Source organism: Pteropus medius, unplaced genomic scaffold (genome assembly GCF_902729225.1).
Source record: "Pteropus medius unplaced genomic scaffold, Ma_sr-lr_union100, whole genome shotgun sequence".
NCBI classification, from domain to species: Eukaryota; Metazoa; Chordata; class Mammalia; order Chiroptera; family Pteropodidae; genus Pteropus; species Pteropus medius.
The window spans coordinates 18,912,194-18,932,094 of NW_024349519.1; the positions used below are offsets into that span (position 1 = coordinate 18,912,194).

The 19,901-nt window shown below is 34.1% G+C and overlaps 1 protein-coding gene across 3 annotated transcripts in view; it reads right to left on the reverse strand.

Annotated features, from left to right (window-relative positions):
- The window catches only part of PIK3C2G (phosphatidylinositol-4-phosphate 3-kinase catalytic subunit type 2 gamma), a 275,531-nt gene that overhangs the window by 87,736 nt on the left and 167,894 nt on the right, over window positions 1-19,901 (reverse strand). For all 3 annotated transcript variants that reach the window (XM_039882575.1, XM_039882574.1, XM_039882573.1), the window contains 6 exons: window positions 18,444-18,624; window positions 15,892-15,999; window positions 11,134-11,226; window positions 9,545-9,674; window positions 5,407-5,543; window positions 3,403-3,572 (listed from right to left, as the gene is read on the reverse strand). In XM_039882575.1, the coding sequence (XP_039738509.1) occupies window positions 3,403-3,572; window positions 5,407-5,543; window positions 9,545-9,674; window positions 11,134-11,226; window positions 15,892-15,999; window positions 18,444-18,624 (819 nt within the window). The remainder of the gene's footprint in view (window positions 1-3,402; window positions 3,573-5,406; window positions 5,544-9,544; window positions 9,675-11,133; window positions 11,227-15,891; window positions 16,000-18,443; window positions 18,625-19,901) is intronic.

The window sequence follows — 19,901 nt, forward strand, 5'->3', positions numbered from 1 at the left end:
ACACACTGTGTTTGCCGCTGCTCTGTTGGTCTGCTAATTTCCATGATTAAGTTCTGTATCCTTGTCTATAGGGTAAATCTTCAACTTATAGAAGGGGTTTTAAGTGCGTATGTCTTTTGTTTTGTTTTTTAATGCTAACCCATAACCCATCCATAGCTGGAAATTGTACTCCTGATGTGAGGTTGAGCAATGATTTAGGCAATTGTATTACGAAGTGAAATTAGTTAACATATGTTAGTAACACTACAAACCATAAGAGATTACATAAATGCTTTCCTCTTCCATGTTTTTAAGGAATAGACAATAGGAGAAACACATGTGTCTGAAATACATATATTCTCTACTCCCTGTGGGTACAGCATTTTATGTTAAGGAGTATGCCCCTGGGTTATACCTGGTTATTACTGGAGTGTTAAATGGCTTTGCTAGACTATGGGAAATTAGGATAGTCCTAAAGTTTGATTTAGATACCTGGCTTTGTAAATTTTGGGGGGCAGGACGGTTATTAATATGTCTAGTATGCATATAGAGGAAGCTGGGTGGAGCTAGGCTTTCCTTAAAGACCAGGTCTATAATCTAATAAATGTAGTACAAATAAGAATGTTAATTTATCCTCGGGGAAAGCAGAGGTCCAATTTTTAAAAGGCTTTTTGCCTACCTAGCAACCAATAAGAACAACTAATAGACCTAGGATGGAAGATATCAGTTATCTTATAAAACAACATTCAAATGAACTCTAGAGACAGCTGAAAGAGACTCATAAGAAAATTATTAGATGCTGACTGCAATTCAAAAGATAAAATGAGTAATAATCAGTAGGCATAGCTTAGTTTAACCATTGAACAAACTCAGGGTGGAAGTATTAGTATTAAGAAAGAGATCCAAGGCGACATTGCCACTGGTGAAGATAAAACCTTACAAACAATATAAATAAATCATAATGCTTCAGTTGGCTTCCTTAGCTGATGGTCAATAATCAATAATCTTAGGGGAAGACAATGACAACTTCATTTTCATTCATCTAATTATTAATTATTGGATGACTGAGGACTTACCTGTGAATGGTTTATTGGTGAACTAATTCAGCAAACAGTATTAAGAAGCTACTGTGAGTGAAGTTTTATGCTGGGCACACTGTTTATGTACCTTAGAGGTTGTATAAAAAATATTTCAAATTGTTAAACTGTAGAAGCAGCAGTAGGTGTTGTAACATCAGCAAGCAAACAAACTGGGCTCCATCTTTTCTGTAGACCCTACTATGTATATATCTATTACAGCGCTTGCCATAATATTTAGTAACTTGTTCTTTACTCTTTATGTCTCCTCAACTGACACTTTTTTCTGTAGAGGTGAAATATATTTGTTCATTTTTGAACTATCCCCATGGTCAACACAGATGCTGGTGGAATAAATGAATAAGCATTAACCCAAATTCCCAGTGGGCAATACAGCAAATGAATAAGGATGTCAAAATTGCAATCTAATCTTTAAATTTTAAGAAAAGAGTGGATTTTAGGGGAAAAGTGTTACATTAGTAAATTATATATATGCTCATACATGTTGATTAACATTTGTCCTTCATAAACTAGATATCTCTCCTCTTTGATTTTCTAATGGTCTGTACAACTCTCTATCTCTGCTCTTACCACATTTTATAGTAATTTTTTATTGTCTGTCTTCCCAGTATTCTAAAGAAAGGGTAAGCCCCCTTGAGGTGGTAAATGTATATTATTCATCTTTATATCACCAAGATTTATCAGTCCTTGACGTACAGACCACCTCAGTAGGTATTCAAGGAATGAATGAACATTGGTGAATTTTCTAGAGGTTATTCATTACATAAAGTCATGCATCGAAAATAATAATAAAAGATGATTCCACTTGTATGCATCTACTAAATAGGAGATACCAGTTTGTAAGAATTGAACCATATTACATAGTCTTTGTTGACATTTTAAAACTATACTATGGCCATCTGGTGAAAGCTCATCACATTGTTTTGTAGGAGACATCATTATTTCTTCTACTGAGGAGTATTTTTTTTAGCTAAAAGTGACTGATTAGTCTTCAGAATGATCTGATGTATTTCTACTTTAATATGAAGTATTTTTTTTTTAAGGGAAAGGACTTGTAGTCTTATACTTCTAGTTTCCTTGCCCTTAGCTCAAAAAACAAAACAAAACAAAAAATCCCCCAAACAAAACAAACGAACGAACAAAAATCTATTCATCTACCAGTCCTTTCCATTTCATAAATGATATAATTATTTGCTAAGACTGAAAATCCAGGAATCATTCTTGAACATTTTCTTCTTTTAACCCTCCGGACCCTCTCCCCATTAATCACTGACAAAGCTCAGTCTATTAGCAGGTCTTGTGGTTCTGACTCCAAAATACATTCTAAATCTGTCAATTTTCACCAATTTTTTTTCTCTTAAGATTCTGTCTTAACTATTACAGTAGCCTCCTAACTTGTCTCACCATTTCATTGGACAGCAGAAGAAAGCTTTGAAATCCATTGAAATCCATCAATGGTTTGCCCTTGAACTTAAAATAAAAGCCAATCTCCATACCATGTCCTCAGTGCCTTACTTGTTCTGGCCTGCACCAAACTCTTCGCCTTTACCTCTAATTGCCTCCTCTTCTCTATCCCACCTTCAAGTCCTGGGCTTTCTTGCTGTCACCAGATGTGCCATGCTAATTTCCATGCTCATGGCTTTTATGTTTGCTGTTCTCTCTTCCTGGAATAATTTTCTCATCTCTTTAAAATAGCATCCCTGCCCCAGTCATTTTCTATCCCATTGCTCTGCTTCAGTTCCTTAATAAGAAATTAAACTCCTCATTTTCTCATAGTATTTCTTTGTGAGTTAATTTGTTTAATGTCTGTCATCTCTAATAGAAAGATATTTGAGTTTGTGTCTGCCTTGTTTATTGTTGTATCATCAGAGCCTTAAATAATAGCTGCTCACTGAATATTTTTGAAATGATTCAAGGCTAATTCATTGCAGGAAGTGTGCTAGTTTTATGATATGTAGAAAGGGATGGTTAATGCTATGGACAATATACCAGATATATTGAGACCATAAACTCATGCCTTGTTCGTTTGAGGTTTATAGAAAACAAAAATATTATATTTCAGATAATTCAGAATGAAATAAGATTGGTATCCCATGGTAGAAGGCCAATCTAGTCCACTAACAATTTGAGGAAACCTAATTTGTTCCATTAACAATTTATTGAAAAAAATATTTCCTTCACTTGATTAGATATGCAATCATGTTTATCTTTGGAGATTTGATAGATGGGGGAGCGAGTCAGCTGTTGGGTTTCTGTGTCTTTACATGTTATATATCGCTCTAAGACATTGCTTAATTATTGTAATAAACATCATTTGTGCACTGACCTTTTTATCCCTCCAAACGTTTGTGCATGACCTAAGAATTTTCCAAAGTCAATATGAAACATGTGGCCTGACTTTGTCAGCATGATATTGTCGTTGTGTCGGTCACAGACTCCCAGGATGAACGTTACCACACACCAGCCAGCACAGGAATAGAAAAAGTTCTTCAAGGCCTAATCAGTTGAAAAACAATAATACAACAATAACACACACACACATAAAATGAGCAAATGCATTAGTATCAGAGCTAGTGGTAAAGTATGATGAAAAGCAAACTGACATAATGAAGAACCACTTCTACATCTCAGTTGAGGGAGAGGTCTGATTAAATAACTGGTTCTTGATATGCTACAGAAGAACGTGAAGCAATCTGTTCTTTAGCCTAATGAATTTTTTCACTGAAACTGGGAAAATATCTCTTTCATTCAGGTGGAGCTATTTTTCATACTTTACTACAGAGGATTTCTGGTGGGATTTTTTTGATGTCTCAAATATATGATGTTGGATGATTTTTTTCAAGGTAAAAGAAGAGGAACAATACTGCCTATCCCTAGAGAAATTTAAAATATTAAGTTTTAAATTTCTTATTAGAGAAAAAGCTATGTTGAGGTATTTATAACATTTTATGTTTATCCTTGCAAATAGGTTGATGTCCAAAAGTGTTTTGGTACATTGTATATCAATGAATGAATGCCTGTGTGGGTGGAAGGAGATTACCACTAAGTTAGCTGTGGCTTGTATTTCTTTAATGAGCAGAAATGTCTTGCCAAAATTACTCTTTGTTTTTAAAATGGTCTCCTGGATATGCATAATTTTCATCAATGATGCAACCATGATTGTGACCATGATGTAGCCATGAGTGATTATTATGGGTCTCCTTGAATGATATGGCTGACTTGCTGGAGTGGGAGTCTACATCACTAGATTACATGCCAGGACACTGTATTTCTAGGTATATCCTAAGTGTCTAAGTCACTTAATTTGTCTGTCTATATTTTCTTTCCTTATAAAGTGAAGATAATAAAATTTGTTTACATCGTGGTAAGTGGAAACACCTCAAAAAATCTAACCCCAGGGCTTTGTGCAAAACTCAAGTTACAATTTGGGGAATGGTTATAAAATAGATTTTAAGATAACCTCTATTTCTTTATTTGGCTCCCCAAAGACTATTTTTCTCTACTCCAATGTCACAGAAATCTGGAATAGATGAACTTTTGTCTCTCTCTAATATGGCCCCTGCTAGTTAGGGTACTGAGGTATTTATTAGAATGAGGGCATTTCAGTGCTCAGGACAGTTCTGAGCAAGTCTAATGCTGGCTCTTATTGTGTCTTTGTGTGAATTAATATAAAGGCTCCCCTTCCTCTGGGTGGACCCAGATGTACCAGTTCAGGCCTTGGCAAGTAGAACAAGGCGTGGCTCTTACCAGCTCACCTTCTTTGCTGGGAGCCCTGGTTTAGGGCAGAACCTGCACAACTGTACACTGCAGCCTAAATGCCAGGATGAAGTAAAGTGGGAAAAAATGTTTGCAAAGAAAACAGCATTTTTTATGAAGTTCTGAGATATAAAAAATTAAAACTCTATTATGCATTTTGCAAACAATGAAAGAATAAGGTATAAAAAGTAGAGCTTAGCAGAAGGAATTGCAAAGGAGGGAGGGAGATTTATAGAAATTGGAGATTGTGTACACAAAGGCAGAGGTAACTTGAAGGAAGTAGTTTCAGGGAATATCATATCATGTGAGATTGCTATAAAGAGATGCAGCTGAGCAAAGAAAGTCTTTATTGATAGCCCAGAATTTCATCCAGAAGGAAAAACAAATAGTTTTTTTTTTTTTTAAATTAAGTTAATATACCATTTAAACTGGGTCATTGTTACTAGGTTGAAGACTGAGTGAACTTGAACTCAGGGTATACTTAATTTACTTTTTCATAAGTCAGAATATCTAATGAACCAAAGCATATTCTTATTTAAGTACTTTATTTAAAATTCTCTCCTGTAGGACAAACCTTTTCATAATCCGCCCTTAAGTGGTTGTGCTGACTGAACCACTTTTTGATTGTATTTTCTTTCAGCGGCCCTATCAGTCCAGAATGCTGATGGATCTTTGCTAGGGTTACAGCATCAGGCACCATCTGTACCAATCCTGGTTGATAAAAAAAAAAGATTGTGGAAATAATTCTTTCTTCACAGGATGAGGGATACTTAGGAAATCTAAGTAACAACAGTTGCCAGCACTACTTGGATTACCTTTTTTCTTTGCAAATTTTCTTTTCTGAAGGAATCTTATCTAGATGGCCTGCCTTCTAATTTTTCCTAAATTCTGGGGAGCAATGAGGCTACTTGTGTTTTGATCAGATGTATCAGAAACAGCTTTAATATTTTTTCCGGAACTACAGGAGAAAGCCAATCTAGATGGTCTCATAGAGACCTCACTAATTCACTAAGTTAGTGTGTTAATTAACATATGGCTTGTGCATTCATTTACAGTTTGAGAGAGGACATTCAAACTTGTATAACAGGTTTCGTAAGCAAACCAAATACAATCTCCATAACAGATATTTACAATATGTTATAAAAATCAACATTTAGGTTAAAAGCTTCACTGTTAAATGTTCCATTTCTGGGAATGAACAAAATAAGTGCAGGAAACATGTAGAGAGCAGCCTGTTCCTTCCTTCTCAGAGAACATTAAAGAGAAACTATGATAATAATTTTTAAAAGGGCACATATATTTATTAAACCTCTGTAGGACCTTTGCCCCATTGGCCATGCATCCATCAAAGGCTTCTTTTCACTGTGTAAACATTTTCAAACCTTTTAATTTTCATTCTGTATAGAATAATAGTTTAACTCAGTATTTAAGGACTAATGTCCACAAAACAACCTACAATGTACAGTTTTATAAATAGGCATTGAAAGAAATTAAAGTATACAATTTCTAATTTCTACCATCTTGATAATTCCAAGAGTTTCAAACTGGAATGCCCAAAGGGACCAGGGACACAAATATAACTACATGAAAAGAAAGAAGGCTGAGTTTTTAAAATCAACTATTTCATGGTTACCTTAAAAATATTCAGATTAGACAACAACAAACAAGTAGATCGCAGTGATGATAAATGAAACACTTCTCTGTGCTGGATTTGGCCAATTGGGAGCTGGTTCCAGCCTTAATCTCCCTTAATATCCAATAGCCCAGTTGTGATCATAAGGCATCTACATCGCTGGATCAGAATGAAACTTAAACATGGAGAGTAGGAATTGAATGCTGCAAATATAACCTCTAAAACTTTTATGTTAAAAAAAAAAAAGAGAGAGAGAAACTTAAACTTAACACCCCAGAGATAAATCCTGGCTCGTGGGCATATCCTTACTATCATTAACACTTCTTCCTTCTCTCTCAGCTGGATGTGGCTCTTATGCAGGTTTTTTCATGTGTATTGAGAGAGCAAATGTAAAGCATTACATTTAGTAGTAAAGTAATTACTCTGGAGTGGGGTGATTTCTCTTTCTAATCCTGATAATTTCCCTCATTTTTTTCCAGTTCCTCCATATAACACTTCCTAAAGGAAAATCACATTCTATTTGGTCCCTGAGTGTTTCATTGCAACCTCATATCTAATTGTGCTGAAATTAGGACTTAGATTATTGTACCCTTTGGATACTGTGCTGTAACAATATTGGTTACTTTTCAGACCACATATGTCATTAGGGAGCTAATCTTTGTTAAGTCCTGTCATTTTTCATAAGCCTTGCATTGCTGACTACCCAGAAACCTTGTATCTAATTTATAACAATCATGGTGGTTAAATTCTGCCCTTTAATGAAAACCACAAATTACATTTTATACATTTTAAGCTAGTATGTATCATATACCTTTTCAATACTTCTGACATAATTCTATGCAAATTGAGTAGTATTTTACAGTTCCATTCTTATAGTCCTCTAATGCCGGGTTTCTCAAACTTTAATGCACATAGGTATCACTTGGGGATCTTGTGAAAAGGTAGGTTCTGATTCAGTAGGAAGTGAGTGGGGCCTGAGATTTGAAATTTCTAACAAGCTCTTAGGTGATGTCAATACTGCTGGTCCATGGGTCATACTTTAAGTAGCAAGGTTCTTAGGAACAAAAGTTTTTAAGGTGGTATCATATGTCTCTCAAAAAGGGGTGCATCAGAAACACCAGAGGAGCTTTTTGCAATCGCCAAGACAGGGCTCCCCCTGCCCGCAGTGCAGTGCCTGATTTAGTACCCTGGTTGGGGCCTAATTATACCTGCTCCTCCAATTTCCTCAAGTAATTTTTATGTCAATGAAATTTGGAAACCAGCAATGAAATAAATTATATTCTTTTTTTTTTTTTTTTGCCCTGATAGTCTTTCCCAAACTCCTAGGACATACGAAGTAGTCATGAGAATTATAATCAACAATGATGTTGATAAAGTTATTTAAACTTCTGGCCTGGAGCACACTCTCCCTAAGGGCCACAAATCTGTTTAGCCCCTTTTAGTATTCCCTGCCTAACTTAGTGGCATTTCATGAGAATACTAGATATTCAGTAAGCCTTGGAACCTGATTAAAAATGGAATCTGATCTAAAAGTGACATTTGCTTTAATGATCTCTATTTTTCTTGAAGAAGTATTTTGCCGGTATCATGCATCTGAAATCTTACAACTATAGAAGATTGCTGGTAGATAGGGGGGAAGATTAACTTGTTTGTTTTATGAATCCATAAATTTGGGCAAATATATAGTCATTTTTGCTAAATCATTTTATTAATTTTAAAAGATTTAGCCTCTGTTACATTCTATGATTATAAATTGAGAAATGAGTAGATGGAATTGAAGAATTCCATTCAAGTCAGTGATGTATTCAATTTCTGAAGTAATGTTGATCCATGTGACATCATAAAGCTCAGCTTGACTCATCTAGTTTTATTCTTACACTTTCAGCATATTAGGCTATGAAAGCATTAGGTCACTTGTGAGAAAACAGAGTAAAACTCAAGGAATAACGATCTCAGAGTAGCAATGATAAAAGACTTTCAGGAGCTAGAGCTTTAGAAAGGGTTCAGGGGTGGGACACTTGGCATGGAAGCGAGAGCCCGATTACAAGAATCAAAATAATTAGGTAGTATGACAATAGAGTGATCTTGAAGTTCGAGTTGCAAGTTAAACTAACTAGGAGATGCTTCCATGCTCAGCTTCTAAAGTCTCAAGTCACATCTGGCTGGGGTAGGATCTCAGAAACTGGAGGAACAGGCAGTGACAGTTTTTCTTTTGTGACGATTGTTTTAAATTGTAGTTCCACCCGAATTAAAAAAAAGAAAATGACTACATGGTTCTAGATTTCTCTTCTAGTTTATGACTTTTTATCTCTTTATTTATGCAGGTGTATCTGCTATAATTTGTACCAATTAATTTAACGAAATTCTAAGTGACAATGACCACATGTAAAAAAGATTATAAGATATCTTAGGAATTATTTCTTCAATTTATCATGATTATAATTAAATATAACTTTTATATCTGATGTTTTGGTAACAATTTGGGTGGACCACTGATGTTATTTTCATTGGAAATGTGTATAAATGTTATTAGCTTTCCATATTAATGTCCTGACTTTTATAAGGGAAAAGAAATGCTGGAGTATGTTCAAAGTTTACATGTATGGTCATTTTTAACTGTTGATATTATACTTCACTCAACAGCTTTTTAAAAATTAAATGCAGGTTTGTAATGTATTTAGAATTTTCAGAACTCCTGTAAGCATTTACAGCTTTATGAAATTTGTTTTAATAGGCAACGGCTGTATTTTTTGAATGAGTAGGATTTTCTGTTATCTTAGGAAAAGAGAAAAAAATAAGAGTTAGTTATTAATGTAACTAAAACACAAAAGAATATCACAGTTAACATTTGGGTTGTCAATGACCTAATTAATATCTAAAAGGACATTATGCTTTATGTAAATTATTTTGGCTTAGTGTTCTTGAAAATAATTCTTTTTTAAAAAGAAGAATGACTATAGTTATTTGGATTTTAAAATTTATAGTCCAAAATGAGTGCTGTGGAAAGTTTGGTGTCATATTACCAGTGAATGTATGAGATAAATAATGTAAGTCAACCCACTTTCTAATCTGTACTGACCTTGGCCTTTTCCTGTGGCTAAGCATCTATAAATAATCATTTGCATATCCAGGCCTTCCTGCAGCCAAATATTGTCCATCACTTGAATAATCTGCAGAACAAGCATATCCTGACGAAGATCATCTCCGACCTATTAAAAACAAAATTTTAGACTCTGGGTTTCTCTTTGAATTCCTTTAAAAGCTTTCAAACATGGCATATGTCATTTCTTTCCTTGAATAAATTTTTGGCTTGACTTAGGATGGTTTCAATTGTTTTATTAGCTCCAAGAATACCTTGTGTTTCTGATAGAAGATCAAAGAAAATGAGAACTTTCCATTAAGTGACTACAGAAACTTCAGCCATCAAATTAGAAGCTGCTTGGAATGTTGATCCCTGATAATAATCTTTCAATTTATTATCCATGTGCCATGTCTTAGACTCAAAGTTTAGTGAAGGGAGGCTGGATGAATGTTTATCCAAATTTCAAATTCAGCCAAGAGAGAGCTAAATCAAACATTGTTTTGTATGCCATAAGTGTATGCACTGATGTACAGTTAGAATATCAAGAACTTCTTGACTGTGAGGATAAATAGCATGCATATGATTATCAGACTTTGAATTATTGACTTCTCTTATTATGAAGGCAGTTAAAAAGTTTTCAGAGTAAAAGGCCTTTGATAAAAATAAGAAATGATAAAGGGGTGATTTTTTCAGCATAGGTGAAGGAAATGGAATATGTCCAAAACAGTATAGTTCTATGCTTTTGAACTAATAAGTTAGTTTTCAAAAATGTTTTCTAAATTACATGCAGAAAATTATGCCAAGATGAGATTCTGTGTGTTTTTTTCTCCACCCAAAATGCAGCGTCATGAGACCATTAATGCTTGAGGTTAAATAGGTCAAAGCAAAAGCATGGGTGTGCTAATATTTGTTCTCAAAAATAGAATCCACTGGAAAAAAAAAATCACTTTGAGACCTTGTTATCTGGTTTGGCTGAATAATTCATTAAATTAACTGGATGGTTGGCAAATCTTTACTTTTTATTTACAGTTTCTTCTTTAGTCCCTCTTTCTCACCTGACAATTAACCGTTTACTATTTTCCCATGGGATTCATGATAAAGCTTGGTGTGGCCCATATTTATATTTTATTTAAAAAGAAGAAAACAACCCAAATTACTAAAGAAGTAAGTGCTTGCAGATAAGAATTTTATGTTAAATTAATTTATATAATTTGAGTTTCAACTAATTTTGAGTCTTAATTTAGTATTCAGGCCAAAATAAAACTTTCTCTCTCGGGGCTCAACACACAATCCTTTTTTTTTTTTTTTTTTTTTAGTGCTACTCAAAAGTGATCAAATAATTTTGTTTATTGAATTATGTTTTCTTAAGTTTTGCACTGAAGGTTCACTGGCTTTAAGCCAGTAATGTTTGATTTATTGCTAATCATAATTTTGAATGTGCTATAATCCCGTAAAAATGCAAAATCAAAAATAACTGAATCATCTGTGTTGTTGCCAGAGGAAAATAACTATAGTAATTTTTTTGTAAGTAATAAATCAATATTTTTACCTATGCAATCAATTTGATGTTTTAGGAGTTACTGTACCTTAAAAATGATGCTGATGTTTTTGCCCATTGGATTAGCATTGAAGAAAGTAATCTTCAATGGGAAAGCATTAGATATGAAATATGAACATGCCTATAAAAGGAGAAGAGAAAAATGGTGAGCAAAATAAAGCAAAAAGAACATTTTCCCTATATCCATGGCCCCCTGCAGAATTTGTTATTTGAGCAAATATAACACATATGAATAATCTTTACACTTTGGAACAAAGAAACTTATTTATTAAAAACAAAACAAAATAAAACTTTAGTCTACCAACCAAAGCCTTTACTTGAAAAATGAAAAACGAGCTTTTTGGCAGGTTGTAAATCTTCAACTATATTTTTTCTCACTGAGCAGTGGCGATATATTGGGAATTTGAATAAACTAAGTAGTTTGTAGGTATTGTGCTTATGCTAGTTGGTTAATTTCTAAAAAAAAAAATACAAATGCTGTTTTTAAAACTTTATTTTCTTTTAATTATTTCTGCCCTATAGCATACTTTAAGGAAACATGGATATAGAGTTAAGAAAGCTCTGAATGATTTGGACTCTGTAATTTACTAGCTATAAGACTTTGAGCAAGTTATTTAAATGTTTACATTTCACTGTCAAATGGGTATAACAACCACTACCCCATACATTTTGTAATAGATATATGAGCTAATGAATATAAAAACCTTTTACACTAATCAGATTTGAAAAATTAATGCATCCTTTTACTCTCTTTGTTAATGAAAATTTTCTTACCTTTACAAATAAGAGTACAACATGTATTTTCTCTTTTCATTTCTTCCAATTACACTTCACATTTCCATTCTCAGCTTTACAACATTGAGTACTTTCCATTATACTTTCCTTATTGCTTATTTTCCTTTTATGTTCTTACAATTGTTTGAGTGTTAAAAAGCTTTGTGTCTTTAGGCTATTAGAGCATTTATGTTGACAGAGAAGAGTACGATCAATACTAAAGAATGGAAAAGGATTTGATACTTTCAATTTACCAACTTAGTTAAATATGACATCCATACATATTGAAGGATCAGTTTGAATATCATTACTTCTGAGAAGTCTTATATCAGTAGAAGCTGAGAGGAAAGGATCTATTTCTTAACCTATCAGCATAAATCTCAGCTAATCCTGTGGCAAACAGAAACCCTTGCTTATTGAATCAATTTGAGTTTTATAGTAAATGGGTGAGGCTGCTTGGTAAGTAATGAATTCTTACTGCAAGAATAAGTCAATCAAGGAACATATGACCTTCTATCATGGTTTTATGAAATCTTGTATTAGGCCAAAAATGAGTCTAGATCAGTGGATTTCAAATTCTATTCATTCAATTCCTGACATTCTCTTTGAGGCATCACAAGTCTGGGGGAGAGAAAAAAGGCAAAGGGAAGCCAAAGGCAAGGCTTAGCTCCTCTTCTTAATTACATCACTCAGAGCTATTTTGCTTTCATTGTTTCATAGTCTGGTTTTCATGTGCAGAGTATATTTTTTGAGAGTCATGTCAAAAATATATTCAACAACTAGTATGCACAAACTATTACCTATATGCTAATAGAGAGACACCATATTCACTCTCAAAGAGCCTAAAAAAAGTTGGTATGTAGTTATACACATTTGCATTAACTTGGAAATAATTTACAAGGCATTTTATCACAATCGAATGAAGAAGCATTTGAAGAAGAGAGCCCTTCAGAGATGAGCTGGATTTGAAGACTGTGAGAGGCATAGATTAGCAAACAAGTAGAAGAAAATTTTGCTAGTAGAAAAAGGCAAACAAGGAGAGATTAGGATTGGGAGGTCATAAACAAGAGACCAGAAAGAATGAATCAGAGTCTTGGAGGATGATTTAATGTAAATGGTGAGATAGAAGAATTAGAATAGAGAAAGGAAGATGTGACCTATGTTCTTGAGAAGTACACACTAATGAAATAGATTTAAAACATTTCTTTAAAAATAAAAACTTATTAGTAAATGAAATATCTAGTCCTTACTTTCTCAGGAGTGGAGAGAGAAGTCTCATTTCCCACCTGGTCCATTCCTTGGTGATTCACAGGGAAATAGGAAATTTTCCATTGTGACAAAGGTGAGACTTCTTCTCATGAAGAAAGCTTAACTCAAACTTAAGACCTTTGCACTCCACCCTGGAGATCCAGGCTTTAAGAAATGGACTGAACCAGGCCTGAGTACTTCTTTCCAGTGTAGTTCACTAATGGTAATTAAAATAGAATGCTGACTGTGAGCTTTCCCATACTCACTACATTAGTAGGGCTTCTCTCCAGTGTGAACTGTCTGATGCATGATAAGCTGTGAGCTGTCACTGATGGCTTTCCCATAGTCATTGGATTTGTAAGGTTTCTCGCTAGATGGGTTTTCTGATGTACTATAAGATTGGCACTATAACCAAGGATTTTCCCATACTCATCACATTCATAGATTTTCTTACCAGTGTGAATTCTCTGATATATAATGAGATGTGAGTCTTGATTGCATGTTTTCCACATTTATAAGGCTTTTTGCTTGTGTGAAGACTGTGACATGAAATAAGACATTTACTCAGACTAAATGCCTTGCCAGATTGTTTTTCTCTGGTATAAATTTGCCATAGTTCTGACTGAAGTTCTGACTGAAGGCCTTTCCACAATGCCTACTTATATGTACTTGTTCCCCAGTGTGGAGGCTCTGATGCCAAATAAGACATTTATTCTGCCTGAAGGCCTTACTGTGTTTATTCGGCTCATAAGGCCTCTTCTCAGTATAGACCCTCTGATGGTTGACGAGGTTTCCATTGGAACAGAAAGCTTTCCCACACTCATTCCAGCTGTAAGGTTTCTCACCTGTGAAGTGCCTGATGATGGAAAAGGATTTTACTCTGAACGAAGGCTTCCCATACTCATTACATTCAGAAGGCCATCCCCCATTAGAGGCTGTCTGATGGTCACTGAGTAGGGAACTCTGAGTGAAGGCTTTTATAGCTTCATTATGAAGTTTCTCCCAATTATGGAGTCTCCTATATTTAATGAGATGAGAGCAGGGATAACAAGTCTTCCCACACTCTCTGTATTCACAGGGCTTGTTCCCTCAGTGGATTCTCAGATGCATCATTGGCTGAGAAGTCTGTCTGAAGGTCCTACCATACTCATTATACTCATAGAGACTTTTTCCAATATGGATCCTCTGATGGCCAACTAGATGCAGGCTCTAATTGTTACTTTGTCACATTTATTGCACCTTTAGATGTGATATATGTCCCTTCAGACTGCCATGTTGTTCAGCAGGACTGGAGGACAGACTAAAAAGTTCTGTAAGTGAGAGCATCACCTGCCACATCTGCCTTGTTCATTGCTGTATGCACAGGTGTGGTAGCCCTGTGCCAGGCACAGCTGGTCAGAGCAAATGGGGCAAAGAAGTGTCTCCACTTGGGGTACTTCCTAGACTCAAGAAAAGTACTGATGGCTGTAGGTTGATGCAAGGAAGGAGTGTGGTCCTAGCCACAGCACTATTGGTGATGACTCCTAGGCTTGTGATCTTTGGTCTGGCCAGCTCACCTGTATACTCACAGCAGCCACCCATTAGAGCCAATGCCCCATGTTCTAAAATGTAATTTTAATTGAAAAATTGTCTACTCCTTAAATAGCAACAAACCAAGAAAGCAGAAACAAAAAATCAACATCTGGACTCAATGATCCATTTTGTTCTTTCTACTTTAGACACTATATCTTTGAAATGCTGAGTTTCCATATATCTTCAGCATTAATCAGTGAATACTGATCATTATTAAAGTTATGCCATTTTTAAAAATTAGTGATAATTTGGGTTTTAGTCCAAATAGACATATCTCAGTTTATAGAATTCATGCCTTATTTAGCTATGATTTTCAAAATATGTTTATGTAGCATATTAGGAAAGTTTATAAGGTGTCTCTGTAGCGGCAACATTGTAAAGTGACAGCATCAAGTTTTCAGTAAAACTTTTTATATTCATACTAATAATGGTCTAATTTTTCTCCTAATTATTGAATTTGTTATCTTGATTGCCTTATAACTTCAGTTAAGTAAGATTTATTGTGCATGCATGATAGTTTAATGTCTTTACTTCTAAATCTCACTTATCAATCGTTTTTTCTGTTAGTGTCTTCCACTCTTGAGCTTTGAGAAGAAGAAAAATAAAGCTCATGGCAAACAGAAAAAATGATTCTCTGCTTCTAAGTCAGAGAAGGGTGGCTGATAGAGGCTTAAGAAGAGAAGGGGTTCATGAATGTGCCCACACCAGGAAGGGCTTTCCAGACATGAATAAAATCACAAAATATATTATATGACACACTGACACAGGAGCATCAATGAATTTTAAATTAAATCAAAATGGAGATGTTGTAGCTAATGATGTATTAGTGTATTAGGCAAGGGTGTGCACATAATCTAAATAAGCGTGAGATTAAACTCAGCCTACTTGGGGTCACCAAATCAACCATTTTGAATAAATTGAGAAACCGATTCAGTGAGAAGTAGCTTTATTGTTTTTTCACTGAACTGATGTATAGTTTGTTTCTAAGCCAATAAATCATCTGATGAAACTAATGTGATCCCAACTAGTCACGGCACATCAAATGGAACACATGGTTTGAATGGAATTCCATTATTTTTTCTTAAAATAATTATAATAAAATTATAAATGCTTTGCCATTTCAAAAATATACAGTGAACTAAACAATACAAAACAAAAATATTCAACTTATTTACTGAATAAATTGACTTACATCACGATCAATCCCCTTTATACATAAGGCAGGGTTCAGAGGAAGATGACAGGTATTTATATACTGAAAGAATTCTTCTAGTCTGCCAATCTCTTTCTTTAGTACTTCCTGTGAAAAATCATAAGAAAAAGCATTTTATAAAATGTAGAGAACTTGACTTTTCTTTCAAGTTGTAATTTTTTTTTTCTATTGCTTAAATTTAAGAACACTTTAAGTGTCCAGGGGTTGCACACTTGCATGCTTTAGGGTCGAGTAAGTGATGTATCCACACTTGAGGAGGCAGTAGGCTATAAAAGGGAGTGCTGCAGAAAATGAGGAATTAATGAGTCATGCCCTTTCTAAAGGACTTTACATTCATGAGAGAGAGAGAGAGAGAGAGAGAGAGAGAGAGAGAGAGAGCGAGAGAGAGAGAGAGAGAACAAACCAAAGCACTGTTCTCTTCAAACAAAATACGATGGGTTGGACTTGACCTGTGGCCTACCAATTTCAATCTCTGCTTTAAGTAATTATTAACATGATACATTTCTGATAATTTCCCAAAATCTTAGTTTGTAACTCTCAAGATTCACACTTAATAGTAATAGTACATTTTAGAAAAAGTTCACATATATTATGAGCAGTAATGACATGCTCATATAATAAATGCTAATTGCTGACAATTGCTAATATCAGAAACAGTAATATATATGAAAAATTTACTAAATATGAAATTAAGAAAGCTCCTTTTATCCCACTTCTGAAAACTCTTTAAGCCCAATTGTAAAAATGAGGATAGCAGGTTAATCATGAGTAATTAAATCTCAAGAGTTTCTTAGCTCTTCTTCCTGGCTCGTTGGAAAATAATAGCGTCTACTGCTTCCAGAATCCAGAAGAGGAAGGTGGAAAAAATGAGGCAAAATTCCACTATGACACTCTTTCTGTCTGTCCTCCTTTGCCTTATCAATGCCTAGATTTGCCTGAAGAATATCATGGCGGGGAGTCTTTGCTCTCTTCATTTGTTTTAAATCTCTTCATTTCATATAGTTAAATTTAATTAGTGCTTTAAAAAAATAAAAAAAAATAACAAAGAGTAATTTAAATGGTGAGAAATTATAAATGCTTCTCCCACCTCTTTCTTTTTATTTTTCTGATTTCATGTGAAGAGATAGTATCAAAAAATCAACCAATCAAGGTGAAAGAAATACATTTATTTGAGAGAATAATATCAATATCACTCTGGAACATTATGCAAATGGTCAAAAAGGCACCATAATTATTTGTCTATAGTATGAATCTTAAATATATGAGAGATTTAAAAACATAAGAAACAAAAACCAAACCTATACATAGGTTTTGTAAATTTTAAACCAATTTATTTTACTTTCAACTTTTTGTCTCTCTCTAGAAAAATATGAGTTTGCAGTAATATGGAGAAACCATAGAATTTTTCTTTTTTTGCATTATCCATCATGTTATTTGCCTTAAGTCTCTTCTGTGTAACCAGAGTTTCAATGTCTCCCATTTAACAATAAATTTCATGAGTATGCTTTTTATTTTCCATTATCTCTTAAGGTAGGTAAAGTAGCATAGCTCCTGGCATTTCTACCAAATGAAGTGATGTTCAGCAAGAAAAATCTTGTGCTGGAAAAGAATTCTGGGATATTTTATCTATTACTATTTTCATAACATTTTATTGAAAACTCTTATTGATCTTAAATAGTGGATAGAGAGAAACTATGAGCTCTTTTGAGGACAAAATTTATGTTTTAGTCATCTTTCTATCCTTAACATCTAGTCTGTAGTAAGTACTTAATTGTTATTGAGTGATATTCTTAATACAATGGATAGATGTCCACTATCTCCCTCTGTTTAGAATGTTTAACTTAAGAGAAACTACTTAATGGTTCATAGTAAAAGGAGCTAGTGATGCAGATAATTAAAAAGAGCAAATATTCTTCAATTAGATCAAGAAAAAGAATAGCCAAGGCCATCATAATAATCATTAATGAAAGAGGCCCAATATTTTAACTATTATCCGTGGATCTTAGTGTAAAAGTATTACTATCCACACCACTATTTATTTATTTTTTTCATTTAAGTAACTTATTTGTTTTGGGAAAACGTCTTTAAAAATGTGAACTTGATTAGTTCAATGTTAGAAAAGTCTAGAGTTAGAGTTTGTTTACCTCAGACAAGGGTACCCTAAAAAGTTCCCTTGTGTACTTATCCTTTGAGTCTGAGCTATGCTGCCATTTTGAGGAAGATACTTCATTTGGTCTTTTTAGTCAAACCTTCTTTAAGTTGGCTTCTTCTTGTCAGGTGCTCTCTGTATGGTACATGACTACTTAGATTAAAAAAAATTTCTTGGTAATAGACATTATCATTAATTTTAGGATAGTAAAATTTTCTTTTCATAGTAAAATGAAAAAAACTTTATTAAAGTAATTGGTGTAAATGTCTTATAACTAAGTATAGTCAAGGAATTTGCTTTCTAAGCTATGCGATTAAAACTTAATTGAACCAAATATTTAAAAAGTACACTTTACTACACGAATATTGATTTCTCAACAAACCTGTCTTTGAGGGTCACTGGCAGACTTGACTTTTTCCCCAATGTCTCCTAGAATTTTTATAAGTTTCATCTCCTTGGCAAATTCATCACTCAAGGCCTTTCCTGCACAGAATTGGAGAGCAGCCAACAACTTCTGATACCAGCTTTTAAAATAAGCTTCATTCTGTGCATCCTTTAGCAGCCTGAAGGAAAGAGAGAAAAATAATTCTTGCATCCAAAGCTGATTTTTTAACCACCTTCAGCAGGAACAATAAGTGCATTTCAGAATAATCTGTATTTGGTAGCTTTGGGAAGTGTAGCAGCCTAGAATGGAGGGAAATGTTGTTTATTTGTTGGCAGTCATCAAGTTCCATCTGATAGTTAATGAGATTCCAAAAGCGAAGAATTAATAAGCGACCTGCCTTTTCTCATTTCAGTTCACAATACACTTTTTCTTCTTTTAGCCTTAATTCTTTAATAGATACTTATCTTAAGAACATATTTTTTAACATTAAAATATGAACAAAGAATTTTAGAAAATAGTATTCATAAGTGACTATATAGTAGCTCAACCATTAACCTCACTTTTTTCTGCTTTTTTACAAGATAATGTCCCTACACTGTCATATACTTATTTATTGCTCTTTCTGCCAGCACCTCCCCTTGATTATCTGGGGGAAGATACTGTAAAGGCAAGAGCATGGATTTTGTTCTCAGACATTTCTGGATTCAGGTCCCAGCCCTACAACTTACTAGTAACTTAGGCTGTTTACTTAACAAGGCTGAGATGTTTTTCTTTATCTGTAAAATAAAGTAATAACTCTCACAATGTACGACATTGTACAAAAAACAATTCACCTGTATCTCGCAGCCTCCCCAAGCCGAATTCTGTCACTGCCTGGCATTCTGGTCATGTCACAAACAAGGGGGCAGGGGACATAGAACATAAAGTAAGAATACTTTGCTTGATAATGGAACAGTGACAAATATTTGAAAACTCAGTCTTCTATGTGGCCATATCTATTGCCTTGAACCTAAATCTAACATGCTTAAACTTCATTTTCTATTATGCCCTAAAACACTGAAATAGAATAAAAAAGACTAATTCTTTTGAATGTTAACCTCTTCTGATCGATTCTTTTAATCTTAACTGGTCCCTAGTCTTCTCCTTCTCTGAAAAATAATTACCATTCAAGGAACTAGAAGAAAATTGTTGTGAGAATAGAATACTGAAAATAAAAAGAATTTAATGCATAGCAGCCAAAAAACATAGAAGGATTTCATGCTGCATCCCTAATTTTGCATTTTGCCCAATACATATTGTTACAGAGGCTCTATCACACATATTACTTTTATTTGTTCTGTTTTCTGTTTCTACACATTTAAGTTAAAAAAATTAATTGAATGAGCCTGCATCTTTTTTTAGGTGAGGGCTTCTTCCTTGTCATTGTTATGAAGCCAACTAATCTTCTGGCACTTC